This window comes from Syngnathoides biaculeatus, chromosome 11 (assembly GCF_019802595.1).
Source record: "Syngnathoides biaculeatus isolate LvHL_M chromosome 11, ASM1980259v1, whole genome shotgun sequence".
NCBI classification, from domain to species: Eukaryota; Metazoa; Chordata; class Actinopteri; order Syngnathiformes; family Syngnathidae; genus Syngnathoides; species Syngnathoides biaculeatus.
This window is the reverse complement of record NC_084650.1, coordinates 1,434,810-1,460,781: the sequence shown is the minus strand read 5'-3', so window position 1 is coordinate 1,460,781 and position 25,972 is coordinate 1,434,810. Positions and strand designations below refer to the sequence as shown.

The window sequence follows — 25,972 nt, the reverse complement described above, 5'->3', positions numbered from 1 at the left end:
CTTGATTTTTTTACATTTTGTAGTGGGACCGGTAAAACATAAACGTAGCACTCTACAGCAATCCTAGCAAAGGAAGCAGAATTAGAACAGAAGTGAAGTATTAAAAGGCATGGTTTGGCAGTTCCAACAAATATTTGAATATGCTTTCTTGTGCTTTTTGACACCTTCAAAGTTATTTACACAATGAAATAAACTGCTTTGTGGGAATCTGAGAGCAGTGTGACCTATTAGTGTTTGACTCCAGGAGGAAGGCTTGGGTATTTACAAGTTTTCACATCATAATCTTAAATTTTTTTCTGACAAAGATACATTCCTGCATAATTTGTTTCGCATACTGTATATATATTTTAAAATTTGTTTAGAACTTTTAACACACACTAAGTGATCATTGGATATTATAGAGACAAGAAATTGCTGGTATCCTTCAGTTAAAGCATGAAAATCTCTAAGTGGTCACTTTAATAATTTGCCAACAAGAGTGGAATATACCAAAAGGTAATTTGTACAATGGAACAAATGTACAAAATGTCGATGAGAATTTGATGGTGCTTTTAGATAGTCACGTCATCTACTATATTTACATTATCTACTGTTTGTTCTAATGGGGCTGCTTGTGACATCCGGCACAGAGTACTCTGAAAAATCTTTGTGGATGCAATGAAATCTCAGCATTACAAAGGTTTTTTTGAGTGACATGTGCTGCTCTGTGTCTGAATACTTTTTTGTCAGCTGCAGGTTATGTCCTTCAACAAGAAAATAACCAGATCGCTCCTCTTAAAACACCCGAACATCTGAAGTTCCTTTTCTTTGGTGCATTTAATAATAATAATAATAATAATAAATATATGTATATAAATAAATAAATAAGCAAAAAAAAAAATAAATAAACGGAATATGATCTTAGTCTTCTCAGACAATATCTGTCTATTGTCTAAAATGCACATAAATGACAGTACTGCTACTTAGTTTATGGAAACTGTAGCTGTGCCACAATCTGTAAATGCTGAGACAGCCAATGAACATTTGGACAACTTTACCTGGAAATTTTTAAATGTAAATAAATGCTGTTGCTCCTGTTAAAACTAAAACCATCTTGACTCAACCAAAAACAACTTGAAGGAGCACAATGATGGTGAAACTTCTAAATCAAAGTGTAGGAAAACAGAACGTAAGTGGAGAAAAACTCAACTCGGAAAGTACTGTGATTGCTCCAAACAAAGGCTATGTATGTTAAACCAAGAGTTAGTCAGGGCTATATGACCCCGAAAGGGACAAGCCGAAAGAAACACACATACAGCAAAACCTTTCTTTAATTATCAGTAAGAACTTCAACAATGCTTACATTCTGTTTGCTGTGGTTGACAAGCTCACAACAGCCCCCTCCAGCCAGCCCCGCCTCTCGACCAAAACCAGATAGCTCCAATACTTGTATCTCATGAATTCAGAAAAATGATACTACATCTGAAGCCACTCAGGGAAAACACTACTAACATGTCATAATTTAATACAGTTGACCAAAAAACAGTTGAAAAAACGCTTCAGCAATTGAAACCATCAATGAGCTGTTTTGACCCAATACCATCTGACTTTTTCAAGTTTTTTAAGTCAGTGCAAGGTGACTTGCAGCAAATAATCAATTGTTCACTTCAGTCTGCCGAGTTTCAAAAAGCTCTTAAAGTAGTTTCTGCTGCTAAGCCTCTTCTAAAAAGCAGAGTGCTGGACGCTTCCATGTTAGCATCCTATAGACCCATCTTGAATCTCCCTTTTATAGCCAAGATTATTCAAAGAGTTATATTTAATCAACTCAGCAATTTCTTGAATTTAAATGGACTTTTCAACAAATTTCAAACAGGTTTCTGAACTCATCACTGTCCAAAATCTGCTCTTATCAAAGTGCTAAATGGTGTGAGGTTGAATACTGTCAGAAAAAAAAAAAAAACCTCATCCATGCTTTTATCTCACGTATACTTGACTATTGTAATGGTTTTCTGACTGGGCTCCACAAAAAGAACATTAAATAACTGCATCTCAGGTCCCGACCAGAGCAAAGAGGTCGTTGCATGTAACTCTTAACCCTCCCTGACTCCTACAACAAAGAACAATAGACATTCAGTTAATAATAATTATGAGTCGCAGATGATTGTGATTTCACTTATTGAGGTACCACTTCACCAACTCCTTTTCTTCTTTTCCTTTCAGCTTGTCCCATTAGGGCTCGCCGCAGCGTCACCTCAGATGAACGCATATTTGTTTGGCACAGTTTTACATTGGATGCCCTTCCTGATGCAACCCCTCTGCATTTTAACGTACAGCACCTGGTATTGCCAGGCCGTCTCCCATCCAAGTATTAACAAGGCCAAACTCGCACAGTTTCCTAGATCTGATAAGATCGGGTGTTCTCAGGGTAACATGGCCGTAAGCCCCACCACTTTTCAACCAAACTGCCAAATTAACAATATGAACTTGCTGATTAACACAGAGATCCAATAGCATATGCGTTGGCTACATATATAACTAAAAACCTTTACAAAAATGTGTTCCAGAGGGACGGAAGTTTATCAAGTGATTGTAATCGTATTATCCTTAAGAAGGCAAAAATATGCATGCAGCTCATCTACTGGATCTCATTACAGGTCCGAGTACCTAATGGAATGTTTGTGGAGTGTGTGTGTGTGTTAAATATTTAAATATAAACTTAATGATAGTAGGGTAACCTCAGCCTTGCCTGCTTCACCTTATCCATAACTGAAAAAAATTGAGCTACAGAAGACGAGCACAATGAGGTCTGGTGGATTAATCAATTATTTATAAAATATTTTAATGATCAGAGTGCCTGGAGTGATCAAAGCTGGAGTGGCTTTGCTGCCGAAGACATCCACTCTACTTTGATGTGCTTCTCCAACAAAAGCACTTATTGGAAGCCGAACTATATTCAACTTTGAAACTGTTTGTCTCAAAGGCATGCACACATAGAAGGTCAGTACCCAGTACAAAAGAATAAAGGGCACCAGTCACCCCTGGTGTTGAGCAGTCAAACGTATTACGTAATACATATATAGTACTTTCATACTTCCAACTATGATTTTGAATGTTGAGGTCACCTTCTCATGTCTCTTGTGTACATATTCATATATTTAATTGGATGGTGTGGTCTCCAACATGAGCGTGTGTCACGAGATGTTGAATAAAACATTGTTCAGAGAAGAAGCAACTGCCTATTGCCTTAAATAATTCTTGAATTAAAATGACTGGTTGGTGGATGCAAATGAGCCACTTGTCAAGAAAAAGTACCTGACAAATGTTAGCAAGCTCAGAAATGCAAATGTGAACCCATACGCCATTGCAATGACATACATAACTTTAATTATGCTCATCAAGTTGTGTGATTGCTCAGTGCATTTCGAACAATGATGAGTACAGAATGAGACATGGGCCACAGGGTTAGAACATAGATTTAGACTGAAACTACATATCTTGGGAATGCAAATTTTATTGCCTTACAAGGATGTCAAATAAAATGTTACACTGGCTTACAAAGTGAGCAGAAAGTGAGAGTTTTAGTGGCTGTGGGAAGGGGAAACTTATTTCTCTTTTGTTCTGCTCTTCTTGTCTCACTCGAGAGTGGATCAAATCAATCCAAATTTGAGCGATTACTTATTATCCCCACCAATTTTATCCTGATCAGTGTCGTCTTTTCTCGAGTGAAAAGAGCCTCCATTCAAAGCACAAAATGAAGGGTAGAAGAGTGATGAAAATCAGTTGCTACATATTAGATTTTAAAATCAATACATTGATTTGACATGGAAAAACCTTCCCTAAATCCTTCAACACTGAGATATAAGAAAAACACCAGGCCATAGGAAAGTTATTATAGGGTTTATTTATGTAGAGTTTTTATTCAACACAAAGACAAATGTTGCACAGGTAAAATATGCATTTGCAATCTTTGTTACAATATGCAAGCGATATGTTGTCTTGATTCGTTGTCATATGGCTGAGACAAGACACTCTTTTAATAATTAATTCTAGAATAAAGGTTATGTACTTCACTACTTTCATAAACTCTGTACTTGGAGTGTTAAGAAAGATCCAATCCAATAATTTTTCTTTTCTGTAAGGCACTTTAAAAGCAGGCACAGTGTAACAAATTGCTGTACATAGTGCTAAAAACATCAAACTATAAACTGCGAGGTTGACACAAAACAGAAAGGTGGGCAGTGAAATAAAATTAAGACATCTGTCATAAAAGAAGCAATAAAATCAATAGCAATACAGGAAAATAGATAAATAATGATGTCACTGATAGTGGAGTGGTACACTTGGCTGACTTTGGTGCAGGCAGCGTGGGTTCAATTCCCACTTAGTGATGGTGTGAATGGTTTTCTTTGTTTATATGTGTCCTGTGACTTACTGGTGACCAGTTCAGAGTCTAGTCCGTCTATCGCCTGAAGTCGCCTGGGATAGGCTCCAGCACCCTGCAATTCTAATTAAGTGGTTTGAGAATGGATGCGTGGATGGAAAATTAATGATAACTGTTCAAAGACATTTAATTTCATAATTTTGGAGCAGCAATCATAAAGGTTCGCTCTCCCTGAGCTTCAGCTAGACGCAGTGCACCATATAACAGAACAGAAATAACAGAAGTACTGGTAGTATTATTAGGATTTCCCTATAGTCCATATAACATTTTTTTTCAAATTTACCCTATTTCAGGTAAAAGTAAATGCTATTATTTCTGTCACTGTAGATGCACAGTATTTTCTTATTTTGTCATTCAGTATTTTATATTATATATTATTATAAGTGTGGCACCGTGGATCAGCTGGAAAGCATTGGGTTCACAGTTCGATCCCAGACTTGCCTGTGTGGAGTTTGCATGTTCTCCCCGTGCCTGCGTGGGTTTTCTCCGGGAATTCCGGTTTCCTCCAACATCCCAAAAACATGCAACAATAATTGGACACTCTCAATTGCCCCTAAGTGTGATTGTGAGTGCATCTTTTTTTCTCATTGTGCCCTGCCTCCTGGCGGTTGACAGCTGGGATAGGGTCCACCACTACCATGGCCCTCATGAGGATAAGCACCTAAAAAATGGTCGGATGGATATTATTATAAGACTACCTACTCAAGAGTGGAAAACGATGAACTGCCCCATCTCATCAAAAGGGATCAGGCGTAGGATATGATCGCCTCCTTATATTGTTATTTTTTTCTTCTGATTTCAAAACACTACAACAGGCAGTTGTAGGCAGGACCAGATCATAGTGCCCTTGCTGCACTCCTCACAGTGAAAATAGATTTTGGCTCAAGTTAAAAAAAAAAAAAAATGGACAAAAAAAAGATGGAACTATTCCAGAGATATTTTCAATCTAGTCTTGAGTACATACATCCCATGGTATACATCCATCAATTTTCTGAGCCACTTATCCTCACAAGGATCGTGAGGGTGCTGGAACTTAACCCAGCTGTCATCAGGCAGGAGTTGGGGTACACCCTGGATTGGTTGCCAGCCAATCGCAGGCCACATGGACACAGACAAGAGTCACACTCACAATCACACTTGAGGGGCAATTTAGAGTCTCCAATTAATGCCAGTGGGTCCGGAGAAAACCCACGCAGGCACGGGGAGAACATGCAAAAGGCACATCGGCGGGGCCGGCTGAGACTTGAACGCCGGTCCTCAGAACTGTGAGGCCAATGCTCCAACCTCTTGCTTCACTGCGCTACCCCCACTGTAAACAGATGAGGAGAAATAAAGTTGCTTATCTGTGAAGTAGATACTTTTTTTCCTCCATTGAGACAACACCTCATTGTAACAGATGAATTAGCTGTGGTGTGTGTGTGTGTGTGTGTGTGTGTGTGGTGTGTGTGTGTGTGTGTGTGTGTGTGGGTGATGGGTACTTAGTTTGGAATGTCTCCAGTCCAATCTGTACATATGGTGCTTTGGGAAGACTGGTTTGAGTTTGGACAGCTGCCTCAAGTGATAAAAGCTGGATAGATAGATAGATAGATAGATAGATAGATAGATAGATAGATAGATAGATAGATAGATAGATAGATAGATAGATAGATAGTAGATAGATAGATAGATAGATAGATAGATAGATAGATAGATAGATAGATAGATAGATAGATAGATAGAAAACAAATGTTTTTTCCATCAAATTGAAATTAAATTAATTAAAACAGAGCAAGCATCCCTTGGTGAGCAATGATGACAGGACAATCTCTTGACATAAACTTATTTCCTCATCATTGTTGTACCGTTCCACCCCATCAGTCCTGCTCTTCTTGTCTCAGTGGATCTTGCTCACTCAATTTCCATTTTCTTTACAAATCAAGTCATGTGCTCTGATTATTATACACAGTACAAAGACAACAAAAATGGTGATTAAAAATTTAAACACTTATCTCTCTGTGAGTTATCTTAGTCTTCTGGGAAATGTTGCTTTTTTTTTTCTCCTGCGAGCTAGTGGGTGTCTTTTGTTCCCAATTTAGAAGCTTGTCTCAGTGTATTGTTCATTTTGGATGCTTCGTTTGATATTGCGATCACTTTCTTCCTTGACATGTAGAGAAAATATTTTTATCAAAGTGTCACATGTATGGCTTCTGCCAGGACATTGGTTTTTGCCCCGCCTTCTATCTCCTTTCAGTGAGTACTCTGCAAGGTACTTTTCAAGGCTCACAAAATGTGCTTTTCACCCAGAATGAAAAATCTACATACATTCTAAACCACAATTTCTACTAAAAACAAAGACGCCTCCATAAATCTATGAGGTTGTCAATTGTTAAACTAGGTGGCTTTAGGGAGTCTGAAAAGTTCCTGACACAGGTTCCTTTGTTGGCTCTGGATATTAATTTAAATTGTAAATTCTCTGTCAGACATGGTGAGACACTGATCTAAAGTGACTCTTCTTCTGTCCTTGCAGGAGGCCTGTCAACTTGGGAAGATAACATCTGTGAATGTAAGTCATGCGCTCATATGCTCCTTGCTGTGGTCGTCCTTGCGTGTGCCCCACTACATATAAAAATGACTTTAGCATGATACTATCTATCGTGAAATGTGGTATACAACCTCATTTAATGGGTGGTATACAGCCTGATTTTAGAGGCTTTGCAGCTTCTGTTAATCTTCACATTAACTTGAAATGCAACAATCAAGCTGTAATACAAATAAAGTGCGCCAAAACAGACTTTCGCTTTTGCTTCAAATAGATCTCCAAGTCAGTTTCTGTGACTATTTTGAAAGAGAGCCGTTTTAAAAAGAACTGTGACAAACTTGTCACACAGAGAAAAGGTGATGTCTTTTCACTTGCTGACTTTTCAATGGTAAAAGAAATGTTTTCAAAGTTGTGAAATTACAAAATTTAAACACCCTGATTGGAAATGGAACACATTCAAAATGATTGAAAAACATGAGTTGTGGTAGCGGTTTCAATGGTTCTGTCCCTGGTTCAACAACTTCTTGCAATGTTGACATTTTCATCATCTGCAGACATACAAGGTTCTTTTTTTTTGGTGAAATTGTAGTTATTCTACTGCTCTCTCCCAGCATCCACCTTGCATTACATTTCTCACAATTTTGGAGGTTGCCACAAGGTTTCCCATATCATTGTGATCCAGTTTGGAACTAATAACAAAATCCTTTTGTTAGTGTAATTAAAATATCATTGTTTTCTTAATTTTTTCAAGCAAATATTTCAAAATAAAACTTCCATGTACAATGCAATAATTACCTCCTACGACTGTCAATCAAAATTCAGTGATCACCAAATTAAATGGTATATATTTACATTTCACGGTGGTATTTTTAAATCTTTTCCTATGTTGTTGCTATTGTTGTCGTAATGGCCTTGCATATACAGTGGGATAATAAATTGCAGGGCGGAGAAAAATGTAATTGATGTTATATTAGAGAAGATATTTATTATTATGGGAGCACAAACCAGTGCAATCTTTAGGACGGTCCCAAGCCGGGATAAATGCAGAGGGTTGCATCAGGAAGGGCATCCGGCGTAAAAACTGTGCCAAACAAATATAAGCCTTCATCTAAAGAATCCCATACCGGATCGGTCGTGGCCCGCCCCCGGCACTGCTAACCTGCAGGGCGTCGGTGGAAATTCAGCTACTGAAAGAAAAAGAAGAGGAGGAAACCAGATCCATCGTTAGAAGAAAAAGAGGAATACACACAGCCTACAACTAAGTGTAGGGACTTTGAATGTTGGGACTATGACAGGAAAAGCTCAGGAGTTGGTTGACATGATGATTAGGAGAAAGGTTGATATTCTGTGCATCTAGGAGAGCAGGTGGAAAGGTAGTAAGGCAAGAAGTTTAGGAGCAGGGTTTAAATGATTCTACCACGGAGTAGATGGGAAGAGAAATGGAGTAGGGGTTATTTTAAAGAAAGAGCTGGCTAAGAATATCTTGGAGGGGAAAAGAGTATCAGATCGAGTGATGAGACTAAAATTTGAAATTGAGGGTGTTATGTATAATGTGGTTAGCGGCTATGCTCCACAGGTAGGATGTGACCTTGAGTTGAAAGAGAAATTCTGGAAGGAACTAGATGAGGTAGTTCTGAGCATCCCAGACAGAGAGAAAGAGAGTTGTGTTTGGTGCAGATTTCAATGGACATGTTGGCGAAGGAAACAAGGGTGATGAAGAAGTGATGGGTAAGTACAACATCCACAAAAGAGCTTTGAGGGACAGATGGTGGCGGACTTTGGAAAAAGGATGGAAATGGCAGTAGTGAACACTTTTTTCTAGAAGAGGCAGGAACATAGAGTGAACTACAAAAGCGGAGGTAGAACCACGCAGGTAGATTATATTTTGTGCAGACAATGTAATCTGAAGGAGGTTACTGACTGTAAAGTACTGGTAGGGGAGAGTGTAGCTCGACAGCATAGGATGGTAGTATGTAGGATGATTCTGGTGGTGGGTAGGAAGATTAAGAAGACAAAGGTAGAGCAGAGAACCATGTGGTGGAAGCTGAGAAAGGAAGAATGTTGTGCGGCCTTCCGGAAAGAGGTGAGACAGGCTCTCGATGGACAACCGAAGCTCCCGGAAAACTGGACGACGACAGCCAAGGTGATCAGAGAGACAGGCAGGAGAGTACTTGGTGTGTCATCTGGTAGGAAAGGGGAGAAGGAGACTTGGTGGTGGAACCCCAAAATACAGGGAGTCATACAAGGAAAGATTAGCGAAGAAGAAGTGGGATACTGAGAGGACTGAGGAGAGGTGAAAGGAGTACATCGAGATGCGACGTAGGGCAAAGGTAGAGGTGGCAAAGGCTAAATAAGGGGCATATGAAGACATGTACACCAGGTTTGACACGAAAGAAGGCGAAAAGGATCTCTACAGGTTGGTCAGACAGAGGGATAGTGATGGGAAGGATGTGCAGCTGGTAAGGGGGATTTAGGATAGAGATGGAAATGCGTTGACTGGTGCCAGTAGAGTGCGAAATAGATGGAAAGAATACTTTGAGAAGTTGAGGAATGAAGAAAATGAGAGAGAAGGAAGAGTTGAAGAGGCAAGTGTGAAGGACCAGGAAATGGCAATGATTAGTAAGGGGGAAGTCAGAAAGGCACTACAAAGGATGAAAAATGGAAAGGCAGTTGGTCCTAATGACATACCGGTGGAGGTATGGAAGCAATTGGGAGGGATGGCTGTGGAGTTTTTGACCACCTTATTCAACAGAATACTAGCGGGCAAAAAGATGCCTGAAGAATGGAGGAAAAGTGTTCTAGTTCCCATTTTTTAAGAACAAAGAGGATGTTCAGAGCTGTGGGAATTATAGAGGAATAAAGTTGAGCCATACAATGAAGTTATGGGAAAGAGTAGTGGAGGCTAGACTTAGGACAGAAGTAAGTATCTGCGAGCAACAGTATGGTTTCATGCCGAGAAAGAGTACCACAGATGCATTATTTGCCTTGAGGATGCTCGTGGAAAACTACAGAGAAGGTCAGAAGGAGCTACATTGTGTCTTTGTGGATCTAGAGAAAGCCTATGACAGAGTAACAAGAGAGGAACTGTGGTACTGCATGCGTAAGTCTGGTGTTGCAGAGAAGTATGTTAAAATAGTACAGGACATGTATGATGGCAGCAGAACAATGGTGATGTGTGCCTTAGGTGTGACAGAGGAATTTAAGGTGGAGGTGGGACTGCATCAGGGATCAGCTCTGAGCCCCTTCCTGTTTGCAGTGGTAATGGATAGGCTGACAGATGAGGTTAGACTGGAATCCCCTTGGGCCATGTTGTTCGCAGATGATATTGTGATATGCAGTGAAAGCAGGGAGCATCGAGAGGAACAATTAGAAAGATGGAGACACGCACTGGAAAGGAGAGGAATGAAGATTAGCCGAAGTAATACAGAATATATGTGTGTGAATGAGAGAGGGGGAGGGGGAAGAGTGAGGCTACAGGGAGAAGAGATAGCGAGGGTGGAGGACTCTAAATATTTAGGGTCAACAATCCAGAGCAATGGTGAGTGTGGTAAGGAAGTGAAGAAATGGGTCCAAGCAGATTGGAACAGCTGGTGGAAGGTGTCTGGTGTGTTATGTGACTGAAGAGTCTCTGCTAGGATGAAGGGCAAAGTTTACAAAACAGTGGTGAGGCCAAAGAGCGAGAGGAAGACCAAATACAAGGTTTATGGATGTGGTGAGGGAAGACATGAGGGCAGTTGGGGTTAAAGAGGAAGATGCAGAAGATAGGTTAAGATGGAAAAAGATGACACACTGTGGCGACCCCTAACGGGACAAGCCGAAAGGAAAAGTAGAAGAAAAGAAGATTATTTGCCAATGTCATACGTGGTGCCAAGAACCTATGATGGAGGGGTATTCGATTGACCAGAGAAGGCACATTTTACTGCTCAAAAAATATGCACACACATGCACACATACAGATTATGCCTTTACAAAACACGTGTGCATTGGCGCGCACGTGCACACACACAACCACATATGTAATACATACATAATACTAAACCAGGAGTTAATAAAATAAAACATGTTTTGTCAGAATTTTAAAAATGTCGCAATGACCAAGCAGTACATTCATCGATCCAGCCATTATCTGAGCCGCTTATCCACATGTGGGTCGCTAATACAAAAAATGATGATGCTAAACTTGTGGAAACCCTTTCTCAACAAAGTACACTATAAAATATTTATTTTATTTAGATGGTATTTACTGAAGATTTCTATATATCTTACTATGACTAACTCAAAATGCTTTTACAGTTCCTCAGAGGAGCGCATGATAAATCATGACTCTGCTAAATTGATAAATAATTCATCTGATTTGTCAAACCATCTCCCACTAATGTCTGGACCTACTCGCCAGCATCACCTCCTCTTTGTGTGTTCTTGCTAAAATGTCCATTTCACACACACAGCAACATATCACCAAACGCCTCTTGAAAAGTGAAAAGAAAAGGCTTTTAGAGAAAATCTGTAAAGATGTTTTCATTGGTCAAGTGAGTCAGGAGGCTTTCCGGCTTTTGGAAAAAAAATCTTGCTGTCGTTGTGATGTGGGTTTCTTTCTGCACCGAAGATAAATCACCCTACTCGGCGTACAGATGCCCATGTTTGATGTTTTCTCTTTGAATAACACCTAAACATGCCCTTTTATCTTTAATCGTGAAAAGTAATAGATTAAGTGTTGTATACAACTAGAAGTATATTTAACAAGAATATCGAGTTTGCGCCCTGCTAAAAGACGCAAGCGGATACTACTTGGGCTGTACCTAAGTATGACGGACCTCTAATCTGGTATCCCACCAATCCAGCCCCATCTGCTTTTCATCCGAGTGGTTTACCAGAGGGAATGTTTTCGATTGGTTGGCAGAACTTGGCACACACACGCTCCTGTTCAGTTTATCTCTGTGTACATACTTCTCAAGGCGCTGTTTTATCTGGCTGAACAGGCTTTGTTTGGTCTTGATATCTCTTACCACAGCTTGTCTTTGCTTTATGGATTTCTGGCAGTTTCTTTAAATACGTGATAGTGCTTAGTAAAACACTCACCTTGACTTCTCTGTGAATGTTTTTTTTTTTTTTCTTTTAAATACCAAATGACAGGCGTTGACATGTTATTCACCTCTTGAGCAAAACAAAACTATTTGTCTAAAAGAACCATTAATGTAATTGCATATTAATTGATATTCTGTCATGAATTACATTGCATTTTATCACATGGACCAGTTTAAATAGGCTTGAAGGAGCAAGAGTTCATAATTGAAGAAACGTCTTTATGCGAAATGATTATAGCTTAATTGTCATGGGCAGCTGTTTATTGTAATAGATTCTGGAAGCCATTGCTGAAATATGTTTCCAATAATTAGAATCATGTGGAGAGGAAGAATGCTTTTTTTGTAGCGCTGCCAAGCCACCATAAGTGGGCTCTTTCTTGAGACGGAACCTGGCCTCTCTGTCTGCATACACGCTCAACTCATTTGAGAAACACCTGTCAAAGCTTTTTGTGAACGACACGATATTTAGACGCCTTGAAAGCCTCGGGATACATGGCATGCACAGCTATACGATTTAGCCAACAAGGTGTTGTCACTATTTGTCTCCTGGGTCTGAAAGCCTGAAAGCCCGAGTGAGAGTGGGTAGTGTTTGAGGGAACCCCACATGTTGGAAGCCATTTTTCATTTTCATTACAAATCACTGCAGTGCATATTTTGGTTAGCTTTCAAAGAGGAGCAAAAACAGTTAATTGGTGACTATATAGCTCGATCGAGCTTGACCCCTAATATTATGGTGCTGTACAGTCACATTAGGTATAACTACACTATTAGCTAATATCCTTTCATGTGTGTAAAAGTGAAAAGGTGCCCAGTTGCACACATTTCTGCCTGTGCAGATTCTTCCATTGACTAAAGCACTTTTGCTCTTTTGTGCTTCAAAGGCTGTAGTAAGTCAAACACATTGGACAGATGAAAAATCATATTGCACTTCAAGTTTGGATACCGTTTCAATTCGTGTCATAATAACATTGTAAAGTTATCTTACAGAAAGCTATCACTATCAATTGAACTTCTACCATCATGAAGTTTTTCTTTTTCTTTTCTGTTTATTTTCTATGTTGTAAACAACATTTACTGGCACCCAACTTTGCATGTAGGCTCAGCTCACCAGCCTGACTGATCATCCCAAGACAAGTGTTTATAAATTCAATAATCTTGAGCAGACCACCCCAACCACTGTGTGTAGCTGCACACATAGCTTAAAAAATATATATTATTTGATCAAAGATGCACCGTTAGTCTGTGATTACAATGTTTTAGTTGTGATATGCATTGGTGAAGAGATATGTGCAGGCCTCCCACTAACAATTACATGAATCATAAATGTGTAATGGTGAGTTCTATATTCAATTTAATTGATTTGAATCGATTTATTGGCTTTGTTTTTATTTGTTTATGTCTACACGAATCTGTTCCATGGTGTTAAAAAAAGGTTGGGGAACGCTGATCTGCATTCAGTCATTAACACCCTTATTCAGATTTGAGAGGTTTTATTGGATTTATTTCATACAGAATAAACATTTTAAAAAACATGTTCTCTGTTAAAGTGTAACCCCCTACACAAGTGGGGCTGGGATTTGAATCCTGTTTCTCAGAGCTGCGAGGTACATTCTCTAACCCGTCTCTCCACCGTTCCACCGAGAAAGTCACTCTGCACCAAAAATGCTTCGAGTGGTCATAGTGGAATGGGCAGGGATCCTTTCCCACTGGTGAAATTTTTACCTGCTCACACATGAACTACATTTACGCTACTGTCATCAAGGCTATTTTTTGAAAACAAACAATGTCCAAAATTGGTTGTCGTATTTTTTTTTACAAATCAACACTTTACTTTATAAGTCATTTTTACAAATTATTTGGCAATCATGAATGTGGAAAATGGCTTCTTCTCTTTGACAATGCAATATCAATCTCTCGACAAACATGGTTTTCTTGGTTTCCTGAAAAGTGTCAATTTTGTGGATAGATTCTGCCCGATGCGAGCACTATTTACTGTAATATCTCATTCAGTGTCTGTTCTATTATTGCAGGTACCTTGTTCTGCTTTACACCCTGCAGGTAGCTACCACTGAATTTCGATGACTCCACAGAATAATTAAATTCATGTTTGAATGAAACACAACTGAAACCCGCTTGTTTGTATTTGAGGGTTGGAATCCCCTCCACTGTTTCTGAAATGTATTTATTGTGCACTTCACTTTTGGGATGTTATCCTTCACCCATGACACTTCCTTCTTTAATCCATCCCTCTTTTCCCTCATTCAGTCCTATCAAAGAACAATAGTTTGGTTGAACAAGTAGCTTGGTTATACGTGCAACCATATTGACTGAGAAAAGATATGTTTCCCAAAGATGCCCCCAACAGGAGGAGGAAGATGCAAGGAATGTGTCGTAATTATGTTTAAATCAACACTTCCAATAAAAGTTTGTTGCTGTAGCAATAAAGAAAATCAAGCTAGCCATTGGAAAAAAAAAAAGTTACCAGGTTGAATAATGGGATAACTAAAATTCACCACAACTAAAGCCAAGGTTGTAATTAAATTTTATGGTGTTCTTTACGTCCCTGCACCACAGTGGCATGATGCATTATGATGTTGCCCAGGGAATTGTGTGACAGGAATTCATGCCGCAGCATAATGAATGTGACAATGGTCGATTCCACCAGTGCTACCTCGATGTCGGATGGAATCACTCTTGATCTCTCTGTCTCTTTCTTTCTGTTCAACTAAGTAACAAATACATAGCACGGAAAGTAAAAAATTAAACCAGGAATTGAGATTACCTGCTGTGCCTTTATGCTTTGATTGGTTATAAAGGATTTTTTTTTTTTTCTTGAGAAAACACTAACATGATTTAAGATACCATGAAATGACACCTCTCCTGTCTTGGCTTAAAATAAAAGTCATTGCGCAATATTGCGGAATTGTCATGTCACACTCCTCCATATCATTGCTTATGTCTTTGTCTTTTTTTAGGAGTGAAGTTCTTAACTTGCGTTCAGCTATAAGCACAATATTCAGATCAATTTATTTTTGGGGTTTTATTTCATATAGATGGACAAAAAAACATGCCTTCAAAGTGTAGTACTTACTGTATTTAGGATCGATTGGTGCACACGTCAGTGTTGCGCACATCCTCTGATAACACATCATATGCAGAAGGGAATTTTCACATTTAGAGTCTGCTGTATTTTTCAAATGAATTTGAATAACATTCGGTGTTCTCAGAAAATCTCCATCCTCCATGGCTTACAGCCGGCCTCAGACTTCAATGAGTCACATCTCTTTGGTGGTTGTAAACAAATGTACAGGTTACACATGGTGACTCTGTCAGAAGTATGGCTGATAGAATGCCAGCAGTTAAAAGGTGTATGAGTCAAGAGCGTAAAAAAAATCTCTGAAAACTGGCCATAATCCATAAAATGGAAACTGCCACTATTCATGAAAAAGTGGATCTGTCTTAAAAAAAATCGACTCTTTCCAGTGCTTATACAGAATAGTAACTCTCTACTTTGACATACACCAAATACTTACCCCCAAAATGCATAGAAATAAACTACAGCTGGAGTGAACAGTGAAGAGAACAGAACAGTGAACGGACTTGTTCTCTGAAAGAATTACACACATTTTACACGTTTCAAAGATAAAGTCCAAGTAAAGGGATGCAGTGCAGACATTTTTCCGAGTTAGAGGTCAATAAAAATACCAGAGCCATCCATCCATCCATCCATCCATCCATCCATCCATCCATTATCTACGGCTTTCCCGGGTCAGGTCGCAGGGGAAGTTGCTTCAGCAGGGATACCCTGACTTCCCTTTCCCCAGCAGATTCTTCCAGCTCTTCCAGAGGGATGCCGAGGCGTTCCCAACCTGACCGAGAGACATAGTCTCTCCAGCATGTCCTGGGTTGTCCTCAGGCTCTCTTTTGGGTGGGACATGCCCGGAATACCTCACCAGGCAGGTGTCCAGGAGGCATCCAAATCAGATGCCCCAGCCACCTCATCTGGCTCCTCTCAATGCGGAGAAGTAGCGGCTCGACACTGAGCCCTTCCCAGATGACCGAGCTTCTCACCCTATCTCTAAGGGAGAGCCTGGACACCCTGCGTAGGAAACTCATTTCGGCCTCTTGCATCCAGGATCTTGTTCCTTCGGGCACGACCCACAGCTCATGCCCTAAGGTGAGGGTAGGAACGTAATGGACTGATTCAAAGTCCGCATCACTGCAGACGCTGCACCAATCCGTCTGTCGATCTCCCGCTCCATTCTTCCCTCACTCGTAAAAAAGACCCCAAGATACTTGAACTCCTCCTCTTGGAGAAGGATCTCATGTCTGACGTTAAGAGGGCAACCCACCCTTTTCTGACTGAGGACCATGTTCTCTGATTTGGAGGTGCTGATTCTCATCCTAGCCAGTTCACACTCGGCTGTGAACTGCTACAGTGAGAGTTAGAGATCATGGCTTCATTAACCCAACAGAATCACATCATCTGCAAAGAGCAGAGATACAATGCTGAGGCCACCAAACTGGACACTCTCTATGCCTCAGCTGCACATAGAAATCCTGTCCATAAAAGTTAGGAACAAAATCGGTGACAAAGGGCAGCCTTAGCGGACGGAGTCCAACTCTCACTGGAAACGAGTCCGACATATTGCCGGCAATGCGGACCAAACTCTGACAGCGGTCGTACAGGAACCGAACAGCTCCTATCAGGGAGTTTGGTACCCCATACTCCCGAAGAACCCCCCACAGGACTCCCCGATGGACACAGTCGAATGCCATCTCCAAGTCCACAAAAAACATGTAGAGTGGTTGGGCGAACTCCCATACACCCTCGAGGATCCTGCGCAGGGTGTAGAGCTGGTCCACTGTTCCACGACCAGGACCAAAACCACATTGCTCTTCCTGAATCCGAGACTCGACTTCCCGACGGACCCTCCTCTCCAGTACCCCTGAGTTGACCTTACCAGGGAGGTTGAGGAGTGTGATCCTCCTATAGTTGGAACACACCCTCCAGTCACCCTTCCTGAAAAGGGGAACCGCCACCCCAGTCTTCCAATCCAGAGGCACTGTCCCCGATGTCCACACATTGTTACAGAGGTGTGTCAACTAGGACAGCCCCACAACATCCAGAGCCTTTAGGAACTCTGGGTGAATCTCATCCACCCCCCGGAGCCATGCCACCAAGGAGCTTTTTAACCAACTCGGTGACCTCTACCCCAGAGATACAAGCGCCCGCCTCAGAGCACCCAGACTCGGCTTCCTCATGGGAAGGCGTGTTGGTGGAATTGAGGAGGTCTTCTCCCCACCAACTCACAAAATCCCGAGTTGAGGTCAGCATCGCCCTGTCCCCACGTTACACAGTTGACAGTGAACTGCTTCCCCCTCCTGAGACGCAGAATTTCCTTGAAGCTGTCCCGAAGTCATTCTCCATGGCCTCACCCAACTCCTACCATGCCCGGGTTTTTGCCAGAAACGTTTTCAGTATTTTAATGGCATGGAACAACACTTGGTGCAGTAAAGCAAGGTTTATTCTTGCTCCCGTTGCTATATGAGTCATTCCACTGAGGTGGTACACAATTTGTGATGTGCAAGAAAAATCTAATATCTTGAATGATTTTGTTGAAAATATGTTAATAAAATGTGTTTGAAGTATACCAGTTAAATTTAGGGGTTCATGGGATAAAAACACATGTCGTTTACTTAAATTATATTATTTGACCAGTGGTTAGAGCATTTATCTTTGCTAGGGAAGTGGTCCACCTCAGTTCTTGACTCAGTTGCTCTCAGATTAGGTCAATATCAACCTCGGACTTGGTCAGCATCAACGAGCCCGTTCTCCAAACTGGAGATGAGGGTGCAAGTAGTATGACAAGCGGCAGTGAAAAGGCGCTTCATGTACTTTCACTATTGAAAATGCCATACCATAGAAATATCTTAAGTCGTGATTTAAACATTTCTAGTGAACTACTAGCTCTAATATTTGCGGATAGACCATTCCATAGTACTACAACCTGAATAGAAAATGTTCGAGAGTATGTGGACTTCCTTCTGTCTCTCAGAGTCAGGGAATTTTAGAAGCGTAGGTTTTGGTACAACTAAGTCCGTGAGAAAAGAGGTTGCTTAGCTGTGTAGTGTTTTACAAATGGGTAACAGGACCTTAAAATGACATTTTAAGTACACTTTTTAGAGTCAATCCAAGTTAGAATGGGGATAATATGATGGACCTTCCTTTGCCTTGTCTCAAGTCTGGCTGCACCATTTAGGACTAACTGCAGGCTTTTAATACTGGACATGGAAAGACCAGAAAGCATCATAAAAGAAAACTTAAGGTGAGATGTAACAAATGTGTGGACTATGATCTATGTGTCACTAGCAGATGGATAAAATCTTAGTGACATTGTGAACGTGAGAAAACACTTTTTTTAAAATATACTTTAGACAGTTTAGACAGACATGCCACAGATTGAAGTATTACTCCTGGATTGTGAGTTATATTTTTGTTTTGGGGGGGGCTCAAGTACAGGAATATATTTTCTTTAATATTAAAGCAATTTTATTAAAGCAAGCAAGCAAGGCACGGTGGTGCAGCTGTAAAGCATTGGCCTCACAGTTCTGAGGTCCCGCCTGTGTGGAGTTTGAATGTTCTCCCCGTGCCCCTGTGGGTTTTCTCCGTGCACTGTGGTTCCCTCCCACATCCCAAAAACACGCAATATTAATTGTAGACTCTAAATTTCCATACATGTGATTGTGATTGTTTGTCTCCGTGTCCCCTGCAATTGGCTGGCAACCAGTTCTGGGTTTACCCCGTCTCCTGCCCGATGACAGCTGGGATAAGCTCCAGCACAACTCTTGTAACGATAAGGGGCTAAGAAAATGGATTGATGGACATGCACGCAAGGTGCTGCCCTCTGGAAATATTGATGGAACACAGGCCTACTGGCATGTGAGAATTATTGCAAACCAAGGAGAGTTGACAACAATTTTCACATGACTTTAAAATATCCATTGTAAATTTTGCAAAAAACTAATGATTGTTTTCTTCCCAAGTCTTATAACAAATCTGTCTATTGAATTAGATGGGATGTTTTACCTCACATAACACAAATGGCACACCACAAATATTACGTGTTCTTAGCGAACACGCAAGATCAAAACACTCATTTGCATATTTTAACCAGGGTGTTTGCGTAACACAATGCAGAAGCTGAGAAACTCCTCTATCCATCCATCCATTTTTTGAGCCGCTTATAATCACGAGGGTCGCAGGAGTGCTGGAGCCTGTCTGAGCTATCTTTGCGCAGGAGGCAAGGTACACCATAAACTGATTGCCAGTTAATCACAGGGGAGACATAAACAAAGAACCACTCGCACTGACAATCATACCTACAGACAATTTAGAGCCTCCAATTAATGCATGTCTTTGGGATGTGGGGGTGCCTGGAGAAAACCCACAGCAGCGCAGGGAGAACATGCAAAGACCATGTAGCCGCCGGGCCTGGATTTTAACCCCTGTCCTCAGAAGTGTGAGGCAGATGCTCTAACCAGTCGCTCCACCGTGCCACCCTGGATTTAGTTAGTCTCTTATTTATATTAGTTTTAGAACCAGGAGGATTTTTTTAAAACTAAGAAGCAAGCGCTGTCTTGCTCTTGGTTCAACTTGTCAAAAACACTGGAGCACAGCCAAGGACCTCACTTCTCATCATGAGGTGACGGAGACGCACTCAACCTTCCTCGCCACATCAACGAGTGCTAATGACAGAAGCACTTTATGTCTGTGGGACACATGTAATAACCAGTCAGGAAGGAATTGAGGGGCAAGTTTTCTCTAAACCTAAGGCAAACACCATCACCAAGGCACTTAGGCAACCCTACCTTTGCTTTTTTTGTTTTTCCCTTTGTTTTCCAAATACACCTGTTCCCCACCCATCTATCTGTAAGACTGACCAGCATCTCTAAATTATGTTCTATGCATGTGTACAGCATGCTGTTTTCTTGGTACAAATTGGTGCATAATTGGATTACAATAATGGTTACACAAATTCTCTGTCGACCAATGCTGCAACAGTAAATTATGAGAATTCACCCTATAATGCGAGAGGAGGGTGGGGCCGTAGATCATTGTACGATAAAACGACAATAGTGTTGTAAATAGCATGAAGAGAACCTTGAATATTTTAAAGTTGATATTGGGGCTAGTACTAAGGTTCAGAATTGATCAAGAGTGAGGGTGGCGTCTCCTCCCTTAATAGGATGTGCAAGGTGAGCTCACAAAGTCTGGGGGAGATGTTTCATTAAACGGTAAAAACTTGCAATGGCCAGTCATATTAAGATTATGGTCTTTCATAAGGTCATTGATTCGGAATGCTTTTGAGAAAAGTGATCTAATATTCATAAGACTTATTTCATTTAAGTGGCCTGATCCGCACTATTTGTCCCCAGAGTATTTATAGAAGTAATGTTAATAAGTTTGCATCGTCTCGAGCTACCACATATTATGTTCTGAGTTGCTGTGGGTGCAGCGAGCGATTAATATTGTAGAAATCTATTTGTCGTCAGCCAAACAAACCTGGGAAAGGTCCTAAAACACTGTGTGACCTCAAAAGAAAGCATAATAGTCTGCAATATATTGATGGCTAGTGGAGCAGAATGTTTGTTGTGTGCTACCATGGTAATCTTGGACAGTAATCTACATTTCTAGAATGAGTGAGGGTGTCTACCCTCATCAAACCAGGAGTCTAGCAGAACGAAAGCCACTTATCTACTAATTGCAAGACCTGTTCACAACAGAAGCTAGCCAGCTACCGGTTAGGAATCTGCTAAACTCCTCATCATTGTCTTTTTCAGGCAATGAGTCAAAGACAATTACGCAATGCTGAGACATCTTTCTGACGAGATAACAAGTCACCGCTGCCGTTTGTTTTGTTTTTGTAATCCCTGATTTTCTGTTTCAGTATTTGTCACTGGAGCCAAGATCTACGTTTATAATCAAGTTCAGTGGCTGGAATGGGTATTTAATATGTTACTATTTTTCTCATTAGTTATATTTGCAAAAATGATATTGGAAATTTCACTAGATTTTGGCAACAACCCAAGTAAGCTGTACATACAAAGAAAATAGAACAAATAAGACCAGAAATTAAGATGTGTGTAATAATGTGAAATGTCAAGATGAAAAAGCATTAAATGTGTCAAATGGTATTTTTTAATACTATGTACAAAAGATTTTGCTTGGAATGACAGCTTCAAGAGAACTTAAGTATGGAGAAACTAGTTGCATGCTTTACTCTGTTGTTGTTTTGGCCCATTCCTCCAAGCAAGTTTTCAAATCTTGAAGGTGCTGTGGGCTTCTTTTATGGGGATTTGAGTTTTCAGGTAATTCCTTAGATGTTCAATTGGATTCAAGTCAGGTGATTGGCTGGACCATTCAAGCAGCTTTATTTTTTTCTCTCTGAAACTAATTGAAAGTTGCCTTGGCAGTGTGTTTTGGTTCATTATCCTTCTGAAATGTCCACCCTTGTGTTGTTTATATCATCCTTGTAGATAGCAGTAGATTTGTGTCAAGAATGTCTCAGTAAATCTGACCATTCATCCATTCAAAGTGTGAGGTTTACCAATTCTCTTTTCTTAAAAGCAGACCCACACTATCATGTTTCTACCTCCAAACCTTACTGTTAATGTGCTGTTTTTTGAGTGATGTGGAGTCCCATTTTTCTTCCAAATGTGATGTGCATTATTATATCAAATTAGTTACATTTTCCTCTCATCTGTCAAGACTATATTTTCCCAGTAAACTGCAGAAAGGTAAATGACAATGTTGTGCAGCAAACTTTAAAGTAGTTCTGAAATTATTTTTTTTAAGCGTGGTCTTTTGCATGGTGAACGTGGATAAAGGCCATGGCGGCAGTGTACAGTACATTAACCACTGTTTTTCTTGGGATGGCAGTACATGCGAATTCCTGGTGTTTTTGAAGCTCGCCACAGGTGGTCCTTGCCACTTGGACAACAGTTCTGATTATTATTTCCAGTACTCTGGCAGAAATCCTGCGAGGAGTACCTGATCAAAAGCAAATTTATGGTGATAAGATTGGCGTTCTGGTTGCGGATTATCGCCCCAACCGTGCTCACTGGAATGTTCAGAAGCTTAGATATGCGCCTGTAAACAATGTCATTATAATGTTTTACAACAATTAGTTTGTGATGGTCTTGAGACATCTATCTTCTTTTATCCATTATGATATGTGTCTTGACTCACACTTAAGTAATGAGACTATTCTATAAGACAGAGGCAGCTGATATTCATTTACACTGAGAAGGGACTTGATTGCTTTTTCATTATTGATCAATTTTAGTTGCGACTTGGCTTTTCCTGCCTTATTGCACCTATCTTGCTTCATGTTTTCAACACTTTTTCTTATTTTACATTTTTACATGCAACTTAATATTTGTGTGCTTATTTGTTCTCCTTTCTTTGAGTGGATGGATTACCTGGGTTGTTCGCAACATGTGAAATTTTTAAGCTGATAGCATCTTTGAAGGTCTATTTAGTGAGAAGAATGGTGACACGTTAAACAGTTATTTCAGCTGCTGTAGCTAATTTTGTTAGCCCCACGCTTGTGGTTGAGCATTTTGTGGATCAGGTTGTGTTTCGACACCTATCCACCACACAAAATCAGTTAGGCTCCAACTGGTGACATGATAAGAAACAAAATTGTAGACCATTACAAGTCTGGAAACTGCTGCGGGACAATTGCCAAGCTGCTTGGTGTAATAAAGATTAACTGTTGAAGCAATTATTAGAAAATGGAAGAAGCTAAACATGACTGTCAATCTCCCTTGGACTGGGGCTCCCAGCAATATTTCAACTCGTGGCGTATCAATGATCCTAAGAAAGGTGAGGAATCTTACCAGAACTACACAAGTGGAGCTGGCTAATGACCTAAAGAGCATTATGCATGGCATAGAAAGTTCCTCTGCATAAATCAGCACACATCCAGCCAGACTCGTCTTAAGTTTGCCCACGACCATTTGGATGATCCAGACCAGCCATGGGAAAAAGGTATGTGGTCAGAGAAGACTAAAATAGAACTTTTTTTTTTCTTCATTCCACTCACCATGTTGGAGGAGGAAGAAAACCATCCCAAAAACATCATTTCTACTGTGAAACATGTGGGTGGAAGCATCATTCTTTGGGGGTGTTTTTCTGCACATAGGACAGGACAGCACTGTATCAAGGAGAGGGTGACGCAAGATTTTGGGGGACAACCTCTTTCTTTCAGTCAGAGGATTGAAGATGGATCGTGGCTGGGTCTTTAAGCATGACAATGACCCAAAGTACAGCCAGTTTAAACAAAGAGTGGCTCCTTAAGAAACATATCAAGGAGCCGGAGTGACCTAGCCAGTTTGTAGACCTAAACCCAAAAGAAAATCTTTTTAGGGAGCTCAAACTCCATGTTTCTCAGCGACAGTCTAGAAACCTGATTAATCTAGAGAAGATCTGTGTGCAGGAATGGGCCAAAATCCCTGCTGCAGTGAGTACAAACCTGCTGAAAAACTACAGGAAACGTTTGACCTCAGTAGTCTCTAATTAATGCATATTTTTGGGATGTGGGAGTGCCTGGAGAAAACTCACGCAGGCTTGGGGAGAACATGCAAATTCCACACAGGCGGGGCTGGCATCTGAACCCTGGTCCTCAAAAATTGAGGCCAAGGCTCTACAGCTGCTCCAGTGTGCCACTCTACAGTATATAATATTAATAATAATATTAATGTTTCCATGATGGAAATGTCCATTCTTGTATTATTTAAATTGATTATGCAAATATAATTTGTATAATTGTAATTCCTTAATACAGAAAATGCAAAGGTGGTTTCAAGGGGCTTGAATCAAATAAATACAGAAAAAAATAATTGAAATTTATTTTCTTCCATTATGAGATTTGAACCTTGACAACCTCATGGATTATGTCTCGCTGAATGAATGCCAGTTTTCATTTAATTAATTTGATATAAGTGAGAGAATTTCATAAAACTCAAAAGTGTAGGAATAATTTCAAACAGGAAAACTCACATCCAGTCTTTGTTTACTCCTCTTCTATAAACGATTTTATGGAAAAAAATTAGTTTTTCCAGTTTTTATTAATCACTTTCTGTTTTCCACAATGTTCCCAGACTCAGCGCCGAGTGACTTTCCATCTACCAGATGGTTCCCAGGAAAGCTGCAGTGACAGTGGCCTGGGTGATCCAGAACCAAGTAGCACAGCCAGTACCTCCCAGGCTCTTCCGCTGACCTTCCCCCATGAAGAGTACTACGAGCAAACATCACCTAACAGTCGCACGGAGGGAGATGGAAACTCAGATCCCGAATCAAGTGAGTACTTAATTTTCTTATTTGGAATTTGCGATCTTTTTGCAATGTAGGTTTTATCATTAGAAAAAAGAGCAGTGTAACTGTCACTGCTCAATTTAAATGGCTATTGATGATTTGGGTCTGAGTGGCCTTTATATTCGCCTTGCAGTTAAGGATGATACAGTTATCTTTTCATTCCAAGGTTTAAATAAGGAAAATGTTTTCTTGTTACCAGGGCTCATGATAGAACATTTCTAATTAAAACTTATAGTCATTTATTATTTCATCACTGTCTGAGAATGATCAGGGAATATTTATTTGAATATGTCCTGATCATTTTATTGTACTACTTTGATCACTTTAAAGTTGTTTGTCTGGGCATAGTTAATACCAGTAGGCAGCACTAAACTCCCCAATTTTGCGGGGAGTTATGCCAGTGTCATTACATTTCTGCAGCATTCCTAGATGAATCAAATAATTCACAGTACAGCTGTCACTGTTTAGCATGTTGCCCACTGATGTTCTCCATAAAACAGGCCATTGAAGTCACAAACGTACACATTTAAAAAAAAAAAAAGCTGAATTAATTGGCTGACAGGAAAAGGATGGAGGAGGATGAAGCATACACCCACTCTTTCTCTCCATAGTTAGTACTGATAAAAGTAAAGAATCACCATAGAGTAAATACACCACAACACGGACAAGTTTTTGACTGCCTATTCAATGTGTCATAGCCATATAATATGCCAACATAATTTATTTTGGTCAGTAAATGTTGTCATACCTTTTGCTGGCATCGTTACTTTATACTCTATATTGCACAGTGGGTCGAGTCATTCCCGTCATTGTCCAAATGCAACATGCAAGGCATGCTTTTCCAGAGTTACTTGTCAGACTATGAGAGTGTGTTGTGTGTGTGTTCTCAATTTAAATATAGCTCAAATCTACAGGACAGGTAGGATGAATTTGCTTTTCATACACTTCATGTGCTATTGCTGTAAGTGAGACAACAGTCCTTGGTGCATCTTCCTCCCCAGCATCTGTGCTGACAGGTCTGGGCCCGGGGTGTCAGCGTGAGTGTGATTGTGAATACATTTGTTCGACATTAGACGAGACGGATGACACCCCATCGATGGCTTTTTGTTCATTTACATGCAAAGGTCACCTCCCATTTCTGATATTCTTCACGTTTAGTTTTCTGATTGAAGACTTGGACGATGCACTGAGAAATCTTATATTTACAAGAAAAGATGACGTTCCTATTCACTTACACACCTGTGAAGCAGTGACTTTTTTTAAATGCTTAAGCAAAGACACAACCAGTGATCAAACCGCTCCTTCACTCTAAGATATTCACCATGGTGACAGAATATTTTAATTCACACACAAAGACTGAATTGCTCATCATCTCATTGATATTCATTGACATAAACATCTCATATTACATCCACCTGCTCAATTGACTGCAGTACTTACCTACTGTACTTTGCTGTTGGGATAATATTTGTAAAAGCACATTCGTTTTAAATGACAGGCCGGCCTCTTGCACAGACATTTCTATGTGGACACATTTGGACAGTGAACACTTGTGTAATAACAGTTTA

At 40.3% G+C, this 25,972-nt stretch overlaps 1 protein-coding gene across 1 annotated transcript in view; it reads left to right on the top strand.

Moving 5' to 3' along the window:
• Positions 1-25,972, top strand: part of pcdh11 (protocadherin 11) — a 225,023-nt gene that overhangs the window by 109,443 nt on the left and 89,608 nt on the right. The window contains exons 5-6 of the mRNA XM_061835510.1: positions 6,927-6,962; positions 24,191-24,389. Coding sequence (XP_061691494.1) covers positions 6,927-6,962; positions 24,191-24,389 — 235 coding nt within the window. The remainder of the gene's footprint in view (positions 1-6,926; positions 6,963-24,190; positions 24,390-25,972) is intronic.